General features: G+C 46.5%; 3 protein-coding genes and 1 long non-coding RNA gene across 7 annotated transcripts; 2 read left to right on the plus strand and 2 right to left on the minus strand.

Moving 5' to 3' along the window:
- Nucleotides 1–9,759: 9,759 nt before the first annotated feature.
- COX7C (Cytochrome c oxidase subunit 7C) lies at nucleotides 9,760–10,431 on the plus strand. The gene is made up of 3 exons (XM_011153683.3): nucleotides 9,760–9,970; nucleotides 10,045–10,165; nucleotides 10,290–10,431. Exons 1-2 carry the CDS (start codon nucleotides 9,863–9,865, stop codon nucleotides 10,156–10,158), a joined length of 222 nt encoding a protein of 73 aa, XP_011151985.1. The 5' UTR covers nucleotides 9,760–9,862; the 3' UTR covers nucleotides 10,159–10,165; nucleotides 10,290–10,431.
- LOC112590011 (mucin-2-like) lies at nucleotides 10,289–21,771 on the minus strand. 4 transcript variants are annotated; one of them, XM_025305311.1, is made up of 12 exons: nucleotides 15,093–21,771; nucleotides 13,718–14,779; nucleotides 13,456–13,590; nucleotides 13,250–13,387; nucleotides 12,985–13,160; nucleotides 12,649–12,799; nucleotides 12,237–12,401; nucleotides 12,011–12,150; nucleotides 11,484–11,645; nucleotides 11,239–11,397; nucleotides 11,037–11,127; nucleotides 10,289–10,947 (listed from the first exon to the last, which is right to left on the minus strand). In XM_025305311.1, exons 1-12 carry the CDS (start codon nucleotides 21,310–21,312, stop codon nucleotides 10,886–10,888), a joined length of 8,661 nt encoding a protein of 2,886 aa, XP_025161096.1. In that variant the 5' UTR covers nucleotides 21,313–21,771; the 3' UTR covers nucleotides 10,289–10,885. The 4 variants fall into 4 exon arrangements, with proteins under 4 accessions (XP_025161096.1, XP_025161095.1, XP_025161099.1 ...); XM_025305310.1 differs by having other exon boundaries at nucleotides 12,225–12,401; XM_025305314.1 differs by lacking the exons at nucleotides 10,289–10,947; nucleotides 11,037–11,127; nucleotides 11,239–11,397 and having other exon boundaries at nucleotides 11,506–11,645; nucleotides 12,237–12,391.
- On the plus strand, nucleotides 11,585–12,035 carry LOC112590012 (uncharacterized). Its single transcript, XR_003113928.1, has 3 exons — nucleotides 11,585–11,712; nucleotides 11,795–11,886; nucleotides 11,965–12,035. It is a non-coding gene; the product is annotated as an uncharacterized LOC112590012 (long non-coding RNA).
- Nucleotides 21,399–24,614, minus strand: LOC112590014 (uncharacterized). Its single transcript, XM_025305324.1, has 3 exons — nucleotides 24,024–24,614; nucleotides 21,495–23,552; nucleotides 21,399–21,406 (listed from the first exon to the last, which is right to left on the minus strand). Exons 1-3 carry the CDS (start codon nucleotides 24,106–24,108, stop codon nucleotides 21,399–21,401), a joined length of 2,151 nt encoding a protein of 716 aa, XP_025161109.1. The 5' UTR covers nucleotides 24,109–24,614.
- Between the last annotated feature and the right edge of the window lies 1 nt (nucleotide 24,615).

Genomic DNA, 24,615 nt, shown 5'->3' on the forward strand with positions numbered 1-24,615 from the left:
ATTTTGCAGCGACGTTTGAGGATAAAATAAGCACACGGAACTTCGAGCGTAATGTGCTCTGTATGAGCGAAAAATCACACGAATTCGACCGTGGATTCGCTTTTCCGCTCTCTCTCTCTCGCGCGCGCTTTTCCAATCGGAATCTCGCCGGGAAATATTTCGAGGGTACGAACGGATCGCGAGAATCTCCTCGTCGTGTCTAGCTTAGAGCGCTCGCGACGCGAGGACGCGACGTGGAGGTAATAGCATGCAAATGCGCCAAACAACGCGCGGGTATAACAATAATCAAAAAGCAATCTTCGGCATTGATGGGGGGAGGGGGAGGGAGGGAGGAGGGAGAGCGGGCCGTCGAAAATTAAATCGGCAGGGAAATAATCTCGTTCGCGCGCCGCGAACAATCGCTCCGCCGAATATCAATTCGGCCACGGGCGCGTGTAAAATGTAACGCAGTGAGCCGGAAAATGGTGTCTCGAAAATATTTCGGAAAATATCGCTTCTGTCCGCGGAACGACGGTCACTCGCTCGCCCGTTCGCTCGGGTCGGTCGATCGATCATCCGTTCGCCGCGCGCAGTAGGCTCCGCGAGGCCGTGATAAAAATGTGTGCCATCGAGTTCGCTCATGAATCGGTGCATCAATCGGTATTCTTTTTCCTTTTCCCTGTTTTGTGCGTTTCCTTTTCTCCCTTTCTCCCTTGCTCGCTCGCGTTTGCTTTTCGCTCGTAGCTCTCGCGCGGATCCCCCCTCGCCACCTGTGTGTGTGTGTGTGCGTGCCTCGCGCGAGCCCGCTGTGAAATTGTCGGAATACCAAAAATAGAGGAAACCTCGCGTTTCTCCGGACGATTATCGTCGTCGTTATCTCCCGGCCGAGGTGGGAATCCACCTTGTTTGCGCGCCACCTCTTCCGCGCGCCTGACGTTATCCTCCCTCTGGTCTCGGCGACCGGATCGATCGATCTCGCATGAAAAGCCTTTCGGAGGACTTTCGGAGCGAGCCTCAGGCGAGCCACGGCAGGAAATTCGACGGCGATTCGATAGCCAGATGGGGACGAAGTACACACTCTCTCTTTCTCCCATTCCCTCCGAGAGTTGCATTTTTCAAAGAATCTCCGGCGTGTGTCCTTTGAGCGAGCGCCTGCGCGCTAAAAGATCATAGCCTCGCTCAAGTTCCTGTACGGCTCGCACACGCCTGGCAGTGCGGCAGCGAGCGCGAGTGCGCCTCGTTGAAAAGCCCTTTCTACCGGGAATTAGTCGGAGAATGCACACGCGTTAATCGACGACACGTGGGAGGGCGGGGAATGTGAACGAGAACTTTGAACGTGATATTACTCCCGTCGCATTGAAATCGCAAACGATCACGAGACCTCGTTCGAGAGCTCGAATGGCCGAGGTGCTTGACCCGCTAGAACCGTCATAATTATTCCACGAGTATTTTTCATTAACGAACCTGTCTGCTTATTTCCTGGAACATATCGGATTGCCGTTAGAACCAACTTCGCCAACGAAGGCAAGTACGACCGGCGATTGGCGACCGAAATCGAGCGAGATTCTGCGTTAAAATCAAACGTATCTTCGCTCCGCGCAAGAGGGGAATACCCCGCTCACAAATGAGACCCTGACTAATGAGCCGTCGCGAGGAATCGCGGCCGCGCAATCAGGCCGACGGACAATTGCACGCAATCGCTGCAGAAAGCGACGGTCGGAAAAACAGCGGGGCGAGCCCGGCGCAATTAGCCGGGACATTCGGCCGTTTGACTCTTCAGTTTCGCCCATCAAGTTCGAGCGGTTGAACGCGGTCCTCTCGCGCGCGGCGCGGCGCGGCGCGGCGGAAGTGCGGCTGGAATTAAAAATAACGCGTCTCTCGTCCTCGGCGCCCCGGCGCGATCCGTCGTCCGCTTATCTATTCCGGGGCGTATATCTAAACGGAAAATAACGGTCGGCCCGGTGGTGCACCACGGCGTTTGCATCTCACGGCTAACACACGAATAATCATATCGTAGCCGGCAGCGGCGTGGTGGCGGCGGAGGAGGATTTTGTGAAGTAGCCGGAATAACAAACTGTGTGTGTGTATGTGCGTGTGGTGTGGTGTGTGGTGGGGGGGGGGGGGAGTTTTTTGGTTGGTGGGCGTGTTGGTTTGGGTGTTGTGGGATCATATAAAGTAGTTGATGCATGAAATGTGTTGGTGAGGTCAGCCAGCGAGCCAGCAGCGCCAGCCAGCCAGCCAGCCGCCAGCCAGCCAGCGAGCCGGCTCGCGTGAACGAGCGAGCGAGCTCGTGGTCGCGGTCCTCCGTTGCCCGCGTTTTACGGGGGGGGAGAAGGAGGGAGAGGAGCGGGAGGTCCGGGAGATCGGGAGAATTGCCCCCGAGAATTAATATTTCGGGGGGAGGGTTATTACGTCAATTAGAGAAGGAGAGGGAGAGACAGAGTAAAGGAGAGATAGATAGAGAGAGAGAGAGAGAGAGAGAGATTCATTTTCGGTGGTCTTGAAGATATCCCGGTCCACCCCGTGCGACTGCCGCTCGACCGACGACGACAATGCAGAGTTTCCCCAACCCCGCTCTCCCGGACTTCCCCTCGAAGGAGCCTCTTCCTCGCGGATGAAAAACTCGGCGAATCGTGGAAGCGAGGGCTCGCGATTTCCTCTCGTTAACCGATCCGGCGGTGAGAAAAAGAGAAAGAAAAGACGAGTCACCACCCTCAGTCCCTTGTCGAAGACTCGAAGATCCGCGTACTCGAGGGCGCGTCTTTGCGCGTCACAGGCGCGATTTCGAGGAAATCGGCAGATTAAGCGGTGGATAACGCGCGTCGCCTCGTCTCTCTTCGCGGCTTGTCCCTTCTTCCCGACTTCTTCCTGAGGAGAGAGAGGACCTTTCTCTTCCTCGCCGTCACACCGGCTTCACTCGTGACCGTGTGTTCCTTTGTACACCGACGCGTCCCATCCCGCGCACTCGAGAAAAAGCGGCGGACAGAGGAGGAGCGGGCCGGACAAAGAAACGAGACGGGTTCCAAAGTCAAGGGGTCACCTCGGACCAATTTCAGCAATGCCGGGCATTTAAATGGAGCCCCTGACGTAATCTCCTATCTCTCCTGACGCTCGCATTCCATGAGCCTGCTGATGATCACCTCTCGCTCTCCTCTCCTCCGCCCCCTCGGCTGTGTACGTGCGCGTGCATGCACGCCAAATGAAAGCGCACTCTATCCTCCTCACGAATTTAGCCCGCGCTGCTCATCCTCCTCCCCCTCACCTTCTCCTCTCCGCCGCCACCGCCGCCGCCACCGCCGCCGCCGCCGCCGCCACCGCCTTTCTGCCTCCGCTTCGACCTCCTTCCCCGCCGCCCGCCACCTTCTCCCCCAACACAGTTCTCACTATCGTGCGAGTCATCGCACGATCGCGAGCGGCTCGTGTGCCCCGAAGAAAGGGCGCTTTCACGAGGAACGACGTCAAAACGTCCGCACTCCTCGTGTGTAACAGCCTGCCCTGCGCCGCGCATACGGAAAAGTTTTCGCGGTCGAAGGCGACGGAGAAGAGCGCGCGCGAGAACGACGGGACGCGCTCCGTGCAACTGCGTCTCTCTTTCTGCCTCTTGCTTTTTTTTTCCTTTCTTTCGTTTTTCCCCCGTTTCTTTCTTCCCTCGGCGATTGAGAACGACGCCGAAACGAAAATGGGAATTTTAATCGCACCCCCTCGCTCTTCCCAGCGAGGCCTCCTACCTGATAAACGTATGCTTGCCGCGTAGAAAGAGAAGTTGGAGTAATTAGCGACAGTTAATGATTTACTCGCGTAATTGGTAATCGTAAGCGATAACTGTACGACTGAACAAATATATCGGAGATAATTCGGAATTATAATTATTTGTGCGAAATCGAAAATCATAATAACTGTAATCGACACTGCTCGACGAGCGACGAAAAATGGCTGAATAACAGGTATATACTAGTATAATCACCTAACGCTTGACAAAGGATCAAAATTTAAGGAAGTTGCTTTGCTTTTTGTTACAGGTCCAACGGCTCGTACTTCTCGCACGAGGAAGAATGTAGGACACGCGTGCCTCCATGTATAATGCACGCGCACGTGTGTAGGTGTACGTGTATGTATGCGCGCGCGCGCGCGCGTGTGTGTGTGTGTGTGTGTGTGTGTGTGTGTTTTCTATCTTCGCAGGGAGAAATAATTGTCTCGATAGAATCTCTCTTTCTCTCTCTCTTTCTCTCTCTCTCTCTCTCTCTCTCTCTCTCTCTCGCGAATAGGATTAAATCATTTCTCCAAAGTGGTAATTCAGACATTCCACAGGACATTCCGTGATATCGGGTCGCGCGAATGAAACTAAAGGCGAAGCGCTCGCCGGCGTAGCGGAAGATAGCGGTATATAAAAGCTCTCGCTGACGAAACACCGCTTTGTATTTTCAAGCACCAAACTCGTGAAACGAAAAAGCAACAGCATTCACCCCGTTTCACTCGTTCTCGACTCCGTTCTCATGCTCTGTATACGTATATGTGTATGTGTGTGTGTATATGTATGCATGCGCGCGTCTTCTAACATCGGCGAAAGGACCAACCAAGAAAACCGAACAACAAAAAGAAGAAGAAGAAGAAGAAGAAGAAGAAGAAGAAGAAGAAGAAGAAGCAGAAGAAGAAGAAGAAGAAGAGTGGGAGACAAATAATGCCGGAGAACGTTACAGGCGGGCCTGACTCTTTGCTCGGCCCGTACTCCTAATGTTGGGTGAGCAAAGTTTCAGGTGTGTTTGTGGCGTTGTACCTTCGCAACCTCGCCGAGAGAGGAAAAGAAAAAGGGGGAGGAGAAGGAGGAGGGGAAAAAGGAGAAGGAGACGGAGGAAGGAGCAAGAGGAGACGACTAGTGCGGGATTTTCACGCACAAATCGAGTCGATGTGTCTCTTGACAGTACTCTTACGCCTGAAATTTGCTTTTTACCTGGCCCGCGCGCTCTCTTACTTTGAGAAAATAAAGGTGAGCAAAGTTTCAGGTGTGTGAGTGCGTTAAATTCGTCGTGCACCTTCCGTATGGACAATACAGACCCATACACACACACGAACTCTCGTGCGCGCTCGCCACAACGCAGTCGTGCTCACATCGTTTAAACCCATGCTCAATTCGCAATAGCTACTGAAGGCAGATCACAGTGGCTGCTAATTGAAGTCATTGTAATTTCACAACAGCGCGGAACAAAAGGATGTATGTATATCGATTGTTTCGCGATAATACAACGGCATTGTTCAATAAACGATTACGTGTATAGTACTTGCTTACCGTCACCGCATGAATAAGATAGCCGCGCCGAGGGGGATCAATCGAATTAATTAAATGGCGCAATGCTTTATTGCGCTTTAATTACTTTAATAAGTTTATTATGCGATAATTAGCCGAACTGTTCGAATGTTTCCGATACATGCTGTAATATATATATATATATATATATATATATATATATACATATATATATATATGAATTTTACGCATATATATACATATATATATTTATTTAAAAAGATATTGAAGTGGATGACGAACTCTAAAAGTGATAACATAGAAGGAGCCGCCAAAAAGTAGGAAATTTATTACCGGAGATGTCAATCAAATGCAATTTTTTTCATCAATTTATTCATATTTATGCGTTTTAAACTTTACATTTACATACAATTATTATATATTCCCCATTGCATTATTTTATATTGCGTTACATTGTAACACTGTTTTGTAAAATATATTTTACTAATCGTACTGCATCTTACGATATGTAGTATTAAAAAATAATTAAAAACAAAAATGCGTTTAAATATAAGTTTTCTTTCCATGTGTACTACTCTCTGTTACTCCACATACATATTGATGTACATATTCAAATACCAAAGAAATTAAAAATCTTCTAAATTTCCCGCCGCAATTTTGTGTTATCTCTTTGCTCATTATATATCTTTGATACAAAGCGCTAAAAAATCAAAGAAGCAAAAACCAAATTAAATAAAATGTGGTGCGAGTATTGGGTAAAACTTAATTTTATAGATACTAATAACTTGTGGTTCAAATCTCGGCTAACTTTTATCACCGACGAAGTAATACTAAAGACTGTCAGCATTGGATAAATTTTCGTATTGTCAGAAGGGCCTCAAAGGGCCCGGCGGTAATACAAGAATGATGACAATACCGACTGTTTTAGCCATTCTGAAGATAAAATATTTGTACTATACTGTATTTCGATTACCATAACGAAACAAATTACCAATGATACAATTACAAATACATTTTGAAATATAAATTGTTTCATTGGTTATTACAATATTTCTTAATCATTTTCCTCCGCGATGATTCGTCATGTGCACAACCGGCTTTAAGCCTCTCGTTTACGACAAGTTAGTTTAAGATCTACTAACCTTATAACTGTAACCAAAGTTTCCGTAACTGATTTCAGGACAGACACCGACGAGGTAATAATAAAGACTGTCAGCCCTGAGTAAATTTTCGTATTGGAATGGGAGTTCCGAAAACCCCGGCGGTAATTGAAAAATGAAGGCAATACCGACTGCTTTGGTTACGCCACCGACGAGACATTATTAAAGTAGCTACGATTTTTCCATATAAAGTGAAAAAAATGGTACATTTATATCTTAATAATTGTAGATAACAATATACGTGTCCATTCTATTTTATAATTTTATATTACTTTTCGCATACATTACTTCGTAATATAATAATAACATAAAAATATTACCTTTTCATTGTACTTAAAAAATCGAAAAATATTTATTGTATCCAATTATATATATATTCTATTGTTTATATATTATATTGTGTTATGTTGTATATGTATCAACACATGAAAAAAATAAATCCGTAAAAAATAAATATCATTCTGAAATATAAAATAAGATTATCTTATTTAAATACCCTTCCCCTTAAACCGTATCTTTAAGAATCTTATTCCTACTAAAAATAGCAATTCTTTAAATTTCCCGTTGTATATTTGTGTTACCTCTTCGGTCATTATATTCCTCTAATACAAAAAATGCGGAAATATGAACTTTTCATATCTTCGCTTTTCGCATTTTGTAACAGGAGAATATAACGACGGAGGAGGTATCCCAGATTCCAACGAGAAATTTGAAATTTCTCATTTTCTCGATTTTCGCACTTTGGAACAGGAGAATATAATGACCGAGGACGTATTCCGGATTCTGGCGCCAAATTAAAAATTTCTCATTTTCCGATTCTCGCACTTTATAACAGGAGAATATAACGATCGAGGAAGTATTCCGGATTCTGACGGGAAGTTCGAAATTTCTCATTTTCTCGATTTTCGCACTTTGTAACAGGAGAATATAATGATCGAAGAGGTATTCCGGATCCTGGCGGGAAATTAAAAATTTCTCATTTTCTCGATTCTCGCACTTCGTAACAGGAGAATATAATGATCGAGGAGGTATTCCGGATTCTGGCGGGAAGTTCGAAATTTCTCATTTTCTCGATTTTCGCACTTTGTAACAGGAGAATATAATGATCAAGGAGGTATTCCGGATTCTGGCGGGAAGTTCGAAATTTTTCATTTTCTCGATTTTCGCACTTTGTAACAGGAGAATATAATGATCAAGGAGATATTCCGGATTCTGGCGGGAGGTTCGAAATTTCTCATTTTCTCGATTTTCGCATTGTGTAACAAGAGAATATAATGATTGAGGAGGTATTCTGGATTCTGGCGGGAAATTAAAAATTTCTCATTTTCTCGATTCTCGCACTTTGTAACAGGAGAATATAATGATCAAGGAGGTATTCCGGTTTCTGGCGGGAAGTTCGAAATTTCTCATTTTCTCGATTTTCGCATTTTGTAACAGGAGAATATAATGATCGAGGAGGTATTCCGGATTCTGGCGGGAGGTTCGAAATTTCTCATTTTCTCGATTTTCGCATTGTGTAACAAGAGAATATAATGATCAAGGAGGTATTCCGGATTCTGGCGGGAAATTAAAAATTTCTTATTTTCTCGATTCTCGCATTTTGTAACAGGAGAATATAATGATCGAAGAGGTATTCCGGATCCTGGCGGGAAATTAAAAATTTCTCATTTTCTCGATTCTCGCACTTCGTAACAGGAGAATATAATGATCGAGGAGGTATTCCGGATTCTGGCGGGAAGTTCGAAATTTCTCATTTTCTCGATTTTCGCACTTTGTAACAGGAGAATATAATGATCAAGGAGGTATTCCGGATTCTGGCGGGAGGTTCGAAATTTCTCATTTTCTCGCTTTTCGCATTGTGTAACAAGAGAATATAATGATCGAGGAGATATTCCGGATTCTGGCGGGAAATTAAAAATTTCTCATTTTCTCGATTCTCGCATTTTGTAACAGGAGAATATAATGATCAAGGAGGTATTCCGGTTTCTGGCGGGAAGTTCGAAATTTCTCATTTTCTCGATTTTCGCGTTTTGTAACAGGAGAATATAATGATCGAGGAGGTAATCCGGATTCTGGCGGGAAGTCCGAAATTTTTTATTTTCTAGTTTTTCGCACTTTGTAACAGGAGAATATAATGATCGAGGAGGTATTCCGGATTCATAGTCAGGCCTTATATTTGAGACCTCCTTATATCTATCTTTAGATGCTGCACGGATAATTTTATTGGCTACAGACCATCTGAAGATAAACTTAAGGAAGTCTTAAATATAAGGCCTGACTTTTTATTTTCTTTTTTGGTAACGCAGGGGAAATCCTTCATGGATACCGCCGATCTTTGGGGGGCCGGGGGTTATGTCGGACTCTTACCGATTAAAACCCCTACGGGATGTCTGCTATTCGGACTGTTGTGAGGGATGTTAGGGGAACTGCTCCCGCATTTCCTCCCTAACACCCCGGCCCCAGGGCTCTCCGGAAGCCCCTCGCCTTGAGTACCGCACCCCGTCCCACCAAGGGAGCCCGGGATACGGTCCCCCGACCGAATCCCCGGTCGGGTTGACCTTCTGGTTTTATCTTAGGGGGAAGGGACATCCACCCTCCCCCCGCACCCCCATTACTCCCCTTCTAGGAGGAGGATATAGGGGAGTGGAGCCATCCCCAACTGGACATCCACTCCACTTTTTCCCTGAACTTACCGACGCACGGGGAGGGCGAGCGGGCTCACTCACCCACCACCACCCCTCCCCGGCGTGTCCGGAGTCGGGCCCGAGGTGGCCGACGGGGTGGCCTCCGGTTGACCGATGGCCGCTCAATATAAGGCCTGACTATGAATATGAATGTAAAGGGCCAGTGCACAAACTTCTGCATAACGCATAATACACAATGCATAAGAGAATCAACCAATCAGAGTTCTTCATTTCTATCTTGAGGAGGGAAATGAAGGAAACTAATAAAGCCGGCGGCACACAATATACTGCGTTCTGATTGGTACATTTCCGAAGATGGATGGAAATGCACCAATCAGAACGCAGTATTTTCATCCAGCAAGCAATCCAGCACGAAAACAAGCACCATGTGCCGCTGGCTTTAGTTTATTCTCTTATGCGTTATGTATTATGTGTTATGCAACAGCCTGCGCTCTTGCTCAAATTCTACAAGGCATCGAAACAAGGCAAAGATACAAATGTTCGTGTTATCTCCGGTGTAGTTGAAACAGTCGATATTATCATGACTCTTGAATTACCTTCAGGCCGTTCGGTTTCATATTCCAGCCACGATATTCCTAAGAGGACGTTAGCGCTTAGCGAGATTTCTCTGGTATTCCAAATCCCATATGGTCAACAGTCTTTATTAGTGTCTGGTCGATGGAACAGATCTCTAGTTATTTTTCGGTGAGCAGACGACGAACGGCCATTTTTCAGGAAGTTTTGTGAAGAAGGTTCAGTGGTTTTTAACGACGAACATGATTAATTCAGTAAGCATGTTCACCCGTCAAGTGGTTAGAAGGTTTACAACGAGTGCGGTTCGCAGGAGTGGTCATCATGATCCTTATGACGGTATTCCTGGACATGTAAGTGATATTTTTTCTTAGATTGCATAACATCCCGATGGAACCACTACGTCTTTCTTAAACCTTCTTTACAGAACATGCCATTCAGCACTCAGAACAGACACAAATTGTTGGCTCTGTTTATGATCTACCTCGGCAGTGGATTCTCCATTCCTTTCTTAATAGTCCGCCATCAATTGCTGAAGTAAAGTTTTGGTATGTTAACTTTTGCTAAATACTTTATTTCTTAAATCTCTTTCGAGTCACGCATGATACAAAATGTTCTGTTCACAGTAATTATTCTTTTATAGATTTGTTACAATAATTATTTTGTTTACAGATTAGCAAGCTGTGCGACTCTAGTATCTTTTCGTGTTGTCAATGTTGAAGAATTGTTGGACTAGCGAAAGGATTACCGTAATAGGAAATATGTAATGAAAAATCTTTAACAACATTAAATCATTACTCATTTTTGACTTGAATCTTTATTAAAAATATACATTGCACTAACTTTTGTCTATAGATTTTAATTTTACGATCTTTCTAATACTAGATGTCTACTCATCACATAAGAAGTTATTACTTGGTAAATCATTAATTAAATCTTTATCAGTGATGGAAAAATAATATACACGCTTATTTCAGAAATGTGTATAGTTGCACAAATATGTTTGCATCTATGTACTATATAGGTAATATCTAATCGTAATGTATATTCTCTGTATATAGTAGGCATCTGATAATTAATTAAAAAAACGCACTATTTAAGCTAGATATAATTAGCCATTAAAATTATACATGCAGTCCCATGGATGTCACATACGTCTTAGGAGTTAGGAGTTATGTCTAGAGTATTTGTACAAAATTCACTTAAGCTACGTTTTCGCTGCATCTCATATTTGTCATGCGATTCTTTGCGTCATCATGCATCGTGTATCACGTGTCAAAATCACGCTCAGGCAGACGGGGTCCTTTGCGATGCGACTGCTCCGGGTAATCTGCATAGAATTGATAATCATTGTACCTGACTTTCATATGCAGACGAGAGTTCAGAGAGAAGATTATTTGGTACACTGCAGAGGCTTACGATTATTATAATCCTCATGAGACCGATAAGAATCGAGGTAGTTGATCGGCGTATCCATTAAGCGATGCGATCTCCATTCGTCTTCGTGTATCTGTAACGATAAGAGATAAAGAATTACTTTTGAGCGCTAACACAACTTTTGGTCGCGCGGCGAGGACGGTTTTCAGAGATATAAGAAAGTAATTCGTTGGACGCGTCTTACGTTTTTACTAGCTCGTGCCTTTTCACATCTCTTCTCGCTCTGCTTTCGACGTTTTCTATTTACATTGTCCTTCCCTCGTTTCTTCTTAGCCCTATATTCCCACCGCTGGTCCTCATCTTCACTAACGTCCCTAATTAACGGTTTCTCCTCCACGAGACTCTGTAAGACAGAAATACAGAATCTTGTATTTTGATGAGCTTGTCTCTTCCTTTTTATAAACTAAAGTGCCAAGCTGTAACGTCTACCTCTTGCTGAAGTGCGTCTTCACCGGATATAACGCCGATTATTCGCTTTGCGCACAATTTCTTTTTCGCGCAGCAGATCAGCCATAAGAACAGTAGGAATACCGACACCAACACGCTAAGGCTCGCCAGAGTCACCATCACGGTGGAGAATGAATTCCAAAGCTGCGACAGGACAACGCGTACTAAGCTTAAAATGGTGCTGCTGTTATACTTCGCGAAATAATTCACGGTATATCTACGAAATATTATTCTTCTTATTTCTTCCTATTTTTAGTCTCACGCTTCTGACACATAATTGTCTTTTTTTCTAGATCTGGAATCTATCACTCTGGAAAGATCTACATATTGTAAGATGGATTTTGGTTCAATGTCGCATTCTACTCTGCTAAATAAATAATCCCCGGTACATCTACGAAATATTGTTCAGAGAGCAACAGGCTCCTGCTTTTTCTCATCTCTCTAACGCATAGTTGCGTTTTAGGGTCCACGTCCTACAAGCCGGATCTTAGGCGTCGGGGTGTTCGTACCATGTTGTGACAACCCCTCGTCAACGGGCTAGTGCACGTGCGACAAACCCTGGCGCCGTGATTGGGCTGGTAAGTGCCGGGCGGACATCTTTTGCAGCGCGATATCCCGTCCTCGCTGTAAGTATCCACGTCGCAAGGAACTGCACAAGTTCAGTGGTTCGTTGCATTATATTCGTCACACTGCTGTTCGTCGAACGAGCCGCGACTCACGTACCACAATGCGTACCACGAAGACCGTAGCCGGCCGGGCAGCTGGAAAATAAGCCGATGTCGTTGGCGAATCCATCGGCGGACGCGCTCTCGTCACTTCTGCCTCTTCTTCGTCTCGCGAGCGACGGCCTATCCGCGATCGGCGCCAGTCTCTGCTCGTAACGGGGTAATCTGAAAATAACTGTAGTTAAAGAACTCTATAGAGAGATGCTATTGTGAATCGCAGACGCATATACACACGATAGCAGAATTGTAAAACTCCCAAGCGGAGCGGAACATCACGGTGGCGTCAAAACGATGAACGACGGTGAAACTTCACCATGACTCGGTCATTTTTCTGACGTTTCATTTGTGATGCATTCGTGATTTCCCGCTTTACCTAAGAGTAAGTTGCGACCGAATCGAAGAGAGTACGCGTGTAAACTAACTGGTTTTCTCGAGGAAGACCTGCAGGTTTCTGCTTAGTATCAGCGAGAGTTTGTCTTGAATGGCCTTGAGGCAGAAGATGTTGCAGTGTTTGTGATCGATCGTCGTGAGTTTCACGATGTGCGACGGCGCTATCAGGACATTCATCGTGATCTGTAACGAGAATCGGCACATTCTCTCATTGGGAGACTTTTTCGCGCGGAATATAATATCAAGGGAGAACTTGAAAATTCATCGGACTGTCGATGATTTCCGTTCAGTTAGTATTAACGAAAAATATGATTAAAAATCCGACGAATTTTCACGAGCTCTTGGACCTATAATATAAAAGGACTTGCTTGACTGCGGGAGCAGGACGGTGTGAGAACATAAGCATTGCAGATGTCTGCCTCGCACAGGACATTATTCAGTTTCAACGGAAGATACGTCGTCAGCGCGTCCAGACCTCTCTCGTCGCAGAATCGCACTCGATAGCGAGCCTCGCCGTGTAGAATGTACCTCGGCAGCGTCACGACTGTGGGAAAAGATAAAAAATGAATGTCCTGCAAGGCCGCCAAAAAATGCCAGTGCGACGGGTTGAGTCGACGACTCAATGTTTCTTACCTCGCAGGCGAACCTCGTAAGCGGCCTCCACGGGCTCCTCGTTGTCAGCGCCCATGTACGTCATGACGCACGTGTAATTCCCCGTGTCTTTAGCGTTCACGTTGCGTAATTCCAAATCGCCGTTCTCCGCTACGAAACCTGCGGCAAGAAGTCCATTCAGGACGTACCTGATTTCTATTGTTCTCCTCTCCAGCACCGTTTCTCACCATAAAGCGCGATACCATCCGCCCGCTTCCACGTGTAACTCGGCCTGCTGACGCTCGACAGCCAAGTGATTCCGTCGCCTTCTCGGTTACAGGGCACGTTCAGGTTAAGACCTGGCAGCGAAATGATGTCGCGATCTACGGGAAGAAGAGAAAAACTGAAGAAAGACGTTTCTGTGGAAAATGACCAGTTTATCGTCGACAGAAATATTAGATTAAGCCGAACGTTTCGTTCGATATTCGCCAAGAGCAAACAGTAAGATACCGTTCTCGAGCACCAGCTCGTTCCTGGGATCGCCCTCGAGGTCCTCCGGCTTGATGTACTTTTGGCCCTTGAGCGACCCGGTGTTGTAACGCGGCTGCGGAAACATCCTGGCGTCCTCCTCCATGTCGGAGTCCAGTGAGATCACTATTTTGTCCTGGGTCTCTTTGCACCTGCTGCAATTGAGCGCTCTGATTTCGTCCAAGGGATAACTCAGTCTGTTCAAGATGGACTTCACGTGCGTGATCACGTCCATGACGTCGCAGATACAATCCGCGCAACCGCGCGATTGCGCCGCGACTTCGTCTCTATGGCCGATGACCGCGGCATTTCTCTCGTCCTTGCTGATCCTCGCTCGAGTGTGGCGATCCACGCTCGCTTTCATGATCGTACCCTTGCGTTGATCCGAATTTTTTTTACTCGCCACGCAGCTGTCAGACGCGCGAACTCGCGGAGCGTGCGGTCCTTGCGACTTGCTCGCTTTCGCTTCTTGATCCTTGCGTTTGGTATTTTTGATATGCGTGTGTTCAGCAGCTCGATGCTTCGACTTGCCCTCATTGATCGCGCACAACCTGCGACCTTTGATCATCGTCGGGAGCTCATTACTGAGTCGCGGTGCCTTTTTCTTCTCGACACTCCTTTTCTTTCTCAGTTTCTTCTCGCGCGACGGACGCTCGCTCGTTGCGTCCTTCAGGAAGTTACCTCGTTGTGCACCGACTGTAGGCGCAAAAGAACGAAGACTGCCTTCACAACGACGTTGCGCATCGCGCTTCGTTCTCGCGCGGTTTCTTCTGTTCTTGAGGACGACATAGAGACACGTCGTTCTGCTGATCGACAAGTCGATAGCTTCAGCAGCAGTAGCGGTGGTGGCACCAAATACATCCGTTGTCTCCGTCACTTGGGGCTCGAGCTCCCAGTATCTGGTGTCACCCAAGTGGTACGTCGTGCTTTTCTCTGTGGGCCACGCTTGATCCATTAGTTTTTTCTGCTTCCCTACCAATATTCCACGTTTGCTCGGATCGACTAAGATCTTCTCCATCGCCAGTGTCGATGTCTTCGCTCGACCTACAGTGTAATTCGATTATCTCATCCATTTATTATAATTCATTTAACAACTAAAGGAAAACCAAAGCAAGAAACAAGGAAAAATGGAAGGAGGAAAGATAAAAGAAGACGACAAGAAAAAAAAAGAAAAAGGAACAAGAGGGAAAAATATTCAACACTATTATTACATCCAAGAAAAAAACCCATAAATAAGTGAAAAAATAAATAAAAAGTAATTAAATTAATCTTCGTAAAAACTAAAGTCTAAATTTGTCGCTTCTTCTTCTTCTCTTTGAGAAAAGTCGAGCTTTCCTATTTGCCATCGTGTTCTTACCATAATCATCTTCGTCTGCTTCTTCTTCTTCTTCTTCTTCCTCTGCTTCCTTTTCGATTTCTTCCATTTTCTCCGACAAATAATTTTTTCTCCCTTCCGTATCATCCTTATCTCTAAACTGGTAATATGGTTTGGTGACTTTGTGAACTTCTCCGAAATCAACGACGCGATCGAGATCCTCGTTTCCGTCACCTTCGTACTCTTGTTCGTTGCTCGACTCGGACGTAACCGCCGTCGTTTCATCTGGTTCTTCGTCCCACCCAACGGACGTTGTCCGATGCGTCTCTTCGTCTTCGTTGTACTTCATACGCAGCACCTTCACCGTATAAGATTCGTACTCGTCTTCGTCGGGTCTCTTCTTAGTTATCGAAGTATCGGCGATCATTACTTCGTCATTCCTACCAGACAGGTCACTTTCTCTTTTACAAATCGGGTTACCCCCCGGAGGAGCGCATCTTTTCTTGCATCCTTCACCACCCGACATCGCCGTAGTGATCGCTTGAAAGGGAATCTCGTGTCGATCGAGGACACGTTGTTCGTACGGGGAAGTTATAGCTCGAGGACCGTCATCGTTTCCTCGCGCACTGCCAATAGGCACAGCGTTCTTCGGGGAAATTCTCCTTGCGACCTGGTACATTCTGGTGAAACTCTTGAAGTGCCTCAACGACTTCGTAGTTTCCCTACTCAGCCATTCGCGATGCGACAACTGCGGATTCTTGACCTTAGAAGCGGCCCTCATTATCCTTCGATTTTTTCTGCGCCGCAGGTGTGGCGGAAAGTTCAACTTCGACCTGTCGATCTTTCTCGCAGCGTGGAAAGCGAGAATCTTCCTACCTAATCGACCAATTGACCTCTTCGGCTCCTTCTTCTCGGGGAAATACGGCAGACAAATCTTCCTCGTCATCACGTCTCGTCGACCTTTCTCGTAAGGAATCGTCGTGTTCGCCAGAACATTCAGACATATCCTCTTCGTCACAATTTCTACTTCCTCCTCAGGAACGTACTTGGTTCGTTTCCTTTCCTCAGTCACTCTCGTGGTCTTCCGTCGGGGTGTTACCGTCATCTTCGCCGTTGGCACACCAACTCGCGTGGTGACTTCTGCAATGGTGAGCTTCTCCGTCGGCGGCACCGGTGTCGTTAAACTTATCGACATCGTCGATTCTTCGGACAACGCGATCGATGTGTCGATCTCTTCGCTCTCCAGTTCCTCCATGTACTTCTCGAACTTCTTTATGTCTTCCTCCAGTCTCCGCTCCCTCTCCAGTAACATCTTTTCTCTCTCTTCCAGGTCGCGTTCCTTCTCGCGCAATTGCTTCTTCAGGTTCTCTATCTCTTCGTCGTACTCACCTTCTGCACCAGGGATTGAGATCACGTCGGTGGATGTGTTCTTCTCTGTGGTGTAAATCGCTGTTGCTTCGGTCCCAGCTGCGGTGGTCTCGGCCAAACTGCTGCTCAATGTAATAAACGTCGTATCGAGGACAGGAGACGGAATCTCGAGAATGCTGACAGTTGACATCGTCAAACTTTCTGTACTGACAGCTTCTGTGTCGATCGGAGTGATCGTAGTCGAAACGATAGGCGTGACTGCGGTTATGGCTTCCTCTTCTTCTTCTTCCTCACGCTGCTTCATCTTCTCTTCACGTCTCTTCTTTTCTCGGTCCCATTGCCACTCCTTCTCCTTCAGTCTCTCTTCTCTCTCCGCCATCTCCTTCTCATGACGCTTCAGCTCGTCCAGCTGCTGCAGCAATCGTCTCTTCTGCTGCTCTCGTACCACATCCTCTCCGATCTTGCTCATCGTGATGAGCTCAGCTTCAACTTCTGTCACGGTGAATGAGGTAGGTACCGTGATGGGATGTGGCAGAACGCTTTCAGTCGTGAACTTCATTGTGTCCGTATATGTAGTGGTGGTGGTAGTCTCGATGTCGGAAATTGTACTTTCCTCTATGATAGACGTTGTCTTCGGCGACTGGGTGGTGACTTTGTACTCGGTGGTCTCTATCTCCGAGCTAGGGACCACAGAACTCACGGTTGTCACGTCCATCAGTTCTTCCTCCGAGAACGTCGTGAACACCGGCGAGACAAAGACGAAGGTTGACTTTTCCACGGGAACTTTGGTCTCCGTCGAGACACGCTCCGAAGTTGTCTTCTCCAAGCCGACTTCCCGCTCGGGAATCTCCTCAGGCTTCGTGACGGGTTCCAGCCAGTCAGGCTCTACGTACGTGTATTTGGGAGGGATCGTCAGACTTTCCAGCGGTCTCGTCGTAATCTCGAGAACTGTCGAAGGCGGAAGAGTGTATTCTTCCGTAGAGCCGAAGGTTGCAGTCGTCGAGGTTTCTTCCTCTTTGCTTGCTACGCTGAACATCGTAGACTCAGTAGATTCGGTAGTTTCCGTTGTCAGTGTCTTCGCCTTTTCCATCACGGTGGTCGTTTTCAAAGAGATAGTTGAGGTAACTTCTTCGTCGACGTACGTACGACGAGGTGTTCTTGAAATGATCGAGGTTACACCGATCGTCGTCGCGGTCTCGGAGATTGTCGGGGATGTCGTGAACTCGGGAGTTTTGCTTTCATACGGTGATGTTGTAGTTTCGACAAGAAGTGGCGGACTCGTCACTCTTTCTTCAGGTAACTCCGTGTAGCTCACTGTGCTGGATGTAACGGTTGTTCTCTCCTTCGTCGTGCTTTCGTACTCGTCATAGTAATACCATCTGTCGGTCGGGATTGCTGTGTCGCACTCTCCAACTTTTTCTTCATCTTCGTACTGTGACTCTAATGCTTTATCTACGTAATATTCTGTTTCGACTTCAGGCGTTACTTTAGTAGCCGTGAGCGAAGTTGAAGTCGCGAGGAAGACTGTCGTTTCGATCGATGATGTGGGCCTCTCAGTCGTGCTCGGTACTGTTGTAAACTCCGTCTCTGAGGCAGTCTTTGGGAACACTGAAGTAACTTCTGGAGTAATTACGGGCGTTTTCGTCGTAATCAATGTCGACTCGGTAAGTAGAGTGGTCGTTTCGGTGGTTGGCTCGGCGATTTCTAGAGTCTCTTCATATTCTGCTCGCTCAGTAGTTGATAACATGGTAACAATAGTTGTGCTTGTTTCTGCTGTTTCTGTGACAGTCTCCGGTGAAACTGTAGAAGTCGTCGCGACTTCTGTCGCATTAACTATTGTCGGTGCAAAAGTGGTACTTGTGGTGATAGTTTCTACTTCAGATGCAGTGCTTCTTTCAGTAGAAGTCCACGCAGCTTCGGTGGATGTTGGTGTTTCTTCAGTCGATGATGTTGTGAAGGTGGCAGCGGTAGTCTCTTCTTCGGTTGACGGAGTCTCTTCGGGTGTTGTAGTAAAATTGGCAATGGTAACTTGTTCCGTCGTTGATGTTGAGGTTTCTTCAGTTATCATGGTAGACGTGATTGTGGTTGGCGTTATTGCGATAGTAGAGGTAAAAGGTGAAGTAACCGTCTCGTTTACAAGTGACGTTTCTTCGGTGATGATCGAAGTCGTAATGCTTTCTTTCTCCGTCTCAGCTGTACTCGCAGTCATCGTTATTTCTTTTTCTGTACTTGTTTCAGGGTATTCCTCAGGGTATTTTTCAAGGGTCGTTCCAGTGGCTGTTGTGATAATCGTTGAGACTGGAGCTTCCGTGATGAGAGGCGTAGTGAAATTCACGAAGGGAAACATTGTACCTTCAAGACTCTCCGTTGTAATTATACTTGCAGTTGTACGGGAAACTGTTGCATTCATGGTCGTATCCGTTATGATGGGCGATATGGTCGGGCTTGTTTCAGTAAGTACCGTTGTAGGAATCATTGATGTGGTTGTTGTAGTTTCAAGTCTTTCAGTCGGAGACGTCGTCGTAATAGTTACCACCGGAGAAGTTGTACTTTCAGTCGTTTCTGTCGAAAATGTACTGAAAGTTGTGGCAGAAATGGTAGTCGATTGAGTTTCAGTGATCGTAGAACTTTCTGCAGTTGTTGATACTTCGGTACTAGTTGTTGGACTTTCGATAATCGTTGAAGTCTCGGTAGCATTTAAGGTTTCGGCAGTGGCTGGAAATTCTGCAGTTGTTGGAATTCCGATAGTAGTGATTGAAATTTTAGTAGTTGTACTTTCTGTTGTTATTGGACTTTCGGAAGTTGTAAACATTTCGGTAGTAGTTAAAAGTTCAATAGTTGTAGGAGTTTCGGTAGTAGTTGAAGTTTTTGTAGTTGGGATTTCGATTGTAGTAGTTGGAATTTTAGTAGTTGCACTTTCTGTTGTTATTGGACTTTCGGAAGTTGTAAAAATTTCGGTAGTAGTTAGAAGCTCGATGGTTGTCGGAGTTTCGGTAGTAGAAGTTTTTGTAGTTGGGATTTCGGTTGTAGTGGTTGGAATTTTAGTAGTTGAACTCTCTGTTGTTATTGTACTTTCGGAAGTTGTAAAAATTTCGGTAGTAGTCAAAAGCTCGATGGTTGTGGGAGTTTCGGTAGTAGTTGAAGTTTTTGTAGTTGGGATTTCGATTGTAGTAGTTGGAATTTTAGTAGTTGCACTTTCTGTTGTTATTGGACTTTCGGAAGTTGTAAAAATTTCGGTAGTAGTTAGAAGCTCGATGGTTGTGGAAGTTTCGGTAGTAGAAGTTTTTGTAATTGGGATTTCGGTTGTAGTGGTTGGAATTTTAGTAGTTGAACTCTCTGTTGTTATTGCACTTTCGGAAGTTGTAAAAATTTCGGTAGTAGTCAAAAGCTCGATGGTTGTGGGAATTTCGGTAGTAGAAGTTTTTGTAGTTGGGATTTCGGTTGTAGTGGTTGGAATTTTAGTAGTTGAACTCTCTGTTGTTATTGCACTTTCGGAAGTTGTAAAAATTTCGGTAGTAGTCAAAAGCTCGATGGTTGTGGGAGTTTCGGTAGTAGTTGAAGTTTTTGTTGTTGGGATTTCGATTGTAGTGATTGGAATCTTGATAGTTGTTTCTCCTGTTATTGGAGTTTCGGAAGTTATCAGAGTTTCAGTGGTCAAGACTCCGATAGTTGTTGGAGTTCTGATAGTGATTGGGATTTTAGTGGCTGTAGTTTTTGTCATTGTTGTAATTGCAGCAGTTCTTGCAGCGGTTGGAACTCCGGTGGTTATTAGAGTTTTGATCGTTGTCGGAATTCTTGTGGTAGTTTGAATTTTTACAGTTGTTGGGATTTTTGTAGTTGTTGGAACTTTAGTAGTTTTTCGAATTTCTGTAGTTGTTAAAACTTTGCCTTTGGTAATTAGAACTTTGATAGTTGTTGGAGTTTGAGTAGTGACTGGAATTTTAGTGATTGCTGTAGTTTCTATTTTCGTCGGTATAGTTCCAGCGATTGTAGCAGTTGGAGTTTCACTAGTTGTTACAGTCTCAGTAGTTATTATAGTGGTCGGAGCTTCGGTAGTCGTTGGACGCTCCGTAGTTGTCATTTCCTCCGCAGTTATAGTCTTCTCAATCTGCGTCACCGGACTCTCTTCTTCCTCAGGTGTCAAGAAGCCCAAAGTAGTCGCTATTGTCTCCATCAATGTATTAAAGATCGTTTTATTAGTCTCCGTAATTGTAAACAAACTTGCAGTCGTCGTTTCCGTCGTTCCTTTCTCAGTAGTCACACTTTCAACTATTGAAGGTGTCGTCTCGTATGGAAACTGAGTAATCGCGGAAATCGTAACTTTCAAAGTGGTACCGGCCGTCGTTTCGACAGTGTCTTCGATCTCAGCAGCCTTTTCCGTTACACTTGTAGTTTCTTCCATGTACTTATACCAATATGTGGCGTTTGCGTCTTCGTACATTTTCGTGTAGTTCTGATTATCGTAATCGTCGATGTCTGCATAGTACTTGAACTCGGTAATATAACCCGTCTCATTCTCACGTGGAGTCAGTTCAGTCACTTCTTCTGGAAGCTCCTCCGATGTTGTTACACTCGAAGCGGTCGTTGCTTCCTCCGCGAGGCGAGGCGAGAATACGTCAGCAAATTCCGTCGTCAACAGTGATAACGGCTTCGGGACAGCCGGTGTGATCAAGTCAGCAACGGTCGGGTACTCCGTGCGAGGCTCCTCAGTCATGTTTAACAATCGGAGGACGTCCAAATAAGCCGTCGCTTCGTGGTAGAACTCCAGCTCGACGGGGCTATATGTCTCTCTCAAGGTCGTACTGCTCGTGCTGTATCGCTCCAGGTCTCTCTTGTTGTTCGACCAGAGGTACTCCGGGTTATCCTCATCGTTATGCGACATCGCGACCCTCATAGGGCTCGACACCTCCTTTTCCAACCCGAACTCGACTGGTCGTTGAGCCGGCGCCACCCGCGCCTCGAGACTCCTCGTTAGGGACTTCAAGTTCCTGTTCAGCCTCAAGCGAGGCGAATCGAGAGTGAATTCTGGAAATGTCCTCGATTCCCCGAAGGAATCTCCTCGCGTTGCCGAGTCACTGAACGAGCTCGTGTGTCTGCGCGACGGTGTAGCCAATTTATTCAGGAACAAAGAACGGCTGTTGGATCTTTTTCGCAACTTCGTACTATCAGTTTCCTCACCCGACGCGACGCTTCCGCTTTCGATGGACTCTTTCCTGCGGGATTTCCGACCGAGATCTTTCGTGAGCAAAGCAGCCTCGTGATGACTCGCGCCATCGATCGCGACATTCGTGGCTCTCGTCTCTTCGTTATTCTCTTCTGATCCCGTTGATTCGACGGAGTTTTTTTTACCGCACAGCCTACTCTGCACGTCGCTGATACTCTGGTTGACCAATTGAACGGCGTTCAGCAACCTGTGTAGCTCCGAAGACAATGGCTCGATCGCCGTTAAGAGAGCGCGCGAACTCTCCATCTCGCTCTGTCCTTTCTTCGATGACCGCTCTTCAGCATCGGCGAATATCGACATGGACGTTGTGTGCTCTTCGAGATCACCGAACGAGTACGCTCCGGTGGCGTACTCGCCGAGCGACCCTTTATCGTCATCAGTTACGTTCTTTCCGGCGTCTCCCAGCGTGTTGACGTCATCATCCAAAGTATTAAGAAATTGTAAAACATCCACCGTGCTCAAGCCGACATCTTCGTCATATTTTGAAGATTCCCCGTGATCTTCGTTCGATCCAAGCCGACCGGTCTCGTACGACTTGGTTGCAGGGAAGATATCCGACTGGCGATCGTCTGAATATAAAGACACGTCGTAACCAAACGTATCCAAGGTGGAGGACGACGACGAGAACTGGGGCTGACTGTAGGAACCGATTTCAACGTCCACGTCGAGCCCACCGTCTGTAGACAAGATGTTCCTGTAATCCGCAGCTTCAGGAACAATCTGCTGGTCGGGCACTTTAGACACGGCGTCGATTAAGTCAGGATAAGACCAAGAGGAGACCCCCGGGTACAAGAAACTCGGATATGATGGTGGCGTGGGGTCTCTGCGCTCCTCCTGGAAGATGTCGAAGTCCGGGTGATATTCAGGTAAACGGTGCTGGTTTCTTAATAGACGTCCTCGAAGATACGCTTTGCCTACATCCTTTGCGTCGTGATGCAGGTGCGCCTTGAACGCGAGAACAGCCGAGGTCGCGTTGTCGCCGTTCACGGCCGCTCGACGACGGGAGTCCTCGTCGGCGTCCTGCAGTATGTATAGGTCCTTCGACACCGGCACCAGCAGGAATTTCCTGAAGGAGCTCGCGTGAGGATGATTATCGTCAACTTGCGACTTCTCAACACCGTGCGAACTCGTTGGACTTCCTCGAGGATCAGGAACAGGACCGGACAGCTTCGGCGAGTACGCGTCGGCGAGACGATAGACGGGGACGAGTACTCTTTCGATCGGTTTCCCGGACAGCGGGCTTCTCGCACGGTCGGTGTTTCCAGGTTCGACGATTGACGACTGGGAGTCTCGGGATCGGGAAAACGCAGGATCTCTGTCGATAACGTCGGCGTACGTGTCCGGGTAACTCAGGACGTACACGGGCTTCCTCGGCGAAGAAACGGTTCTCGATTCATGTCGACTTTGCCTCTCGCCGATCCTCCATTCATTTGTGCGAGTCTCCGAAAGTAGTCCCCGTGGATTTGAGTATGCGAGAGGAAGAGTCGCTTCGTGAATTCGCGAGGATCGAGCGGAATCAGAATTCTCCGGGTTGTCCATCCGAGCGACCGTCGGAGTCGTTGATTCTGGAACTTGCCAGACAGGAAGTCCTCTTGATGCCACCATGTTGGACCAGACATCGTCCGCGTCGGTGTCGTCGTCGTTGTCTTCGAAATCATTCCGACGACGTGCGACTTCGTCGTTCGAGTTTCGCGCACGTCTCGTCCTTCTTCGTGGATTTCGTCTGACGCGCGTCGACTTGCCGGTTGGGACTCGTCCGGTTTGCAGAAAACCGTCGATGCGATTCACTAATAAGGATTGTTTGCTGCGTTTGATCGTCTTCTGAGTCATTCCATCGTCGACAGCCACCTCGGGCACTTGGCTCCCTGTTGCCCGGGTCTTCTGCTTGAGGATGTACTTCACGCTGTTCCCTGCGGATGTTGGGAGAGAAATTTCGGGGAAATTCTTCCAGCGCCGAGAAGTGGCAAACGAATGCGACCGAAAAGCATTTTGTTCGCTAACTCCGAATTACTCAAGAGTTATTTAAGATATGAATTTCTTCTGTACAATTGAATGCCTCAAGCGCAAAGTTACATCGAATATTTCCTTACACGGTAAGTCCAAATTCAAGAGCAAAGTCGCGAAAAAGAACGAAGGACGTGACGACGCATTTTTTAACTCCTAACTCTAAATAAAAAATTATTTTACATTATCAAGATATATACTTTTTTGTACAATTAAATTCTTCAAGCCAGAAAAGTTACATTGAATATCTCCGCACGATAAACCTGAATTTCACGAACAAGATTTCGTTCCATCAATCCCGCAAGGAGATGCTCATCGAGCGAAATTAAACTTGATATCGTCAAGTGACCTCGTTTCACGTCCGTCAAAGTAATTACCTGGTATCGTCGCGGTGATACCGCCGGCCGCAATTCTCGCCGCGTAAGCCGCAGCGTAAAACACGACGAGAAGGATAATTCGCATAGCGTCATATCACGGGCATTCTTAGGGGCGGTCGTGTGCTCGCGAATCGTGCGTGTCGTCGCCGTTATTTCGCACGAATCTTCCATGGAGCATCACCGGTACCTTACAGGAGATACACCTGTCGGAGGAGAGGAATGCTCGCACTGCGTTGACAGAGATCCATGAAGCTCGCGAGGATCGACGGAATGCCGATCCTCGATAAAATTGACAAACGCGAACAAACCCCGACGATATATACATATCTAAAACTTTTGCAAATTCTTAAGAATATAACATACTCCGAACAATTAAAATAATATACGGTGCATTCGGCATGCTCTTTCAATGGCAGTTCCCTCAAGATGTTCATTGAGGAGGTCATATACGTCTCTCTTTAACACGGCTTTAACTCTGACTCAAGAATTGCTGTATCACGTAATTCAAGGACGCGCCTCCGAGACTTCGTAAGGACAATTTTCCAGGCTTCTACAAAATCGTTTTATACACGATCCCCCATCAATCTCGTCA

The sequence above is a fragment of the Harpegnathos saltator genome, unplaced genomic scaffold, assembly GCF_003227715.2.
Source record: "Harpegnathos saltator strain DR-91 unplaced genomic scaffold, Hsal_v8.6 scaffold694, whole genome shotgun sequence".
NCBI lineage: Eukaryota > Metazoa > Arthropoda > Insecta > Hymenoptera > Formicidae > Harpegnathos > Harpegnathos saltator.

Coding starts and splice junctions, on each gene's coding strand:
- COX7C (XM_011153683.3), top strand. CDS start 9,863: ATGATTAATTCAGTAAGCATGTTCACCCGTCAAGTGGTTAGAAGGTTT. Junction 9,971..10,044: donor ATGACGGTATTCCTGGACAT/GTAAGTGATATT, acceptor CCTTCTTTACAG/AACATGCCATTCAGCACTCA.
- LOC112590011 (XM_025305310.1), bottom strand. CDS start 21,312: ATGAGGGTCGCGATGTCGCATAACGATGAGGATAACCCGGAGTACCTC. Junction 13,388..13,455: donor GGATGGTATCGCGCTTTATG/GTGAGAAACGGT, acceptor TTCTTGCCGCAG/GTTTCGTAGCGGAGAACGGC. Junction 12,800..12,984: donor CGTCCTGCTCCCGCAGTCAA/GCAAGTCCTTTT, acceptor TTCTCGTTACAG/ATCACGATGAATGTCCTGAT.
- LOC112590014 (XM_025305324.1), bottom strand. CDS start 24,108: ATGCGAATTATCCTTCTCGTCGTGTTTTACGCTGCGGCTTACGCGGCG. Junction 23,553..24,023: donor TATCACCGCGACGATACCAG/GTAATTACTTTG, acceptor CAACATCCGCAG/GGAACAGCGTGAAGTACATC.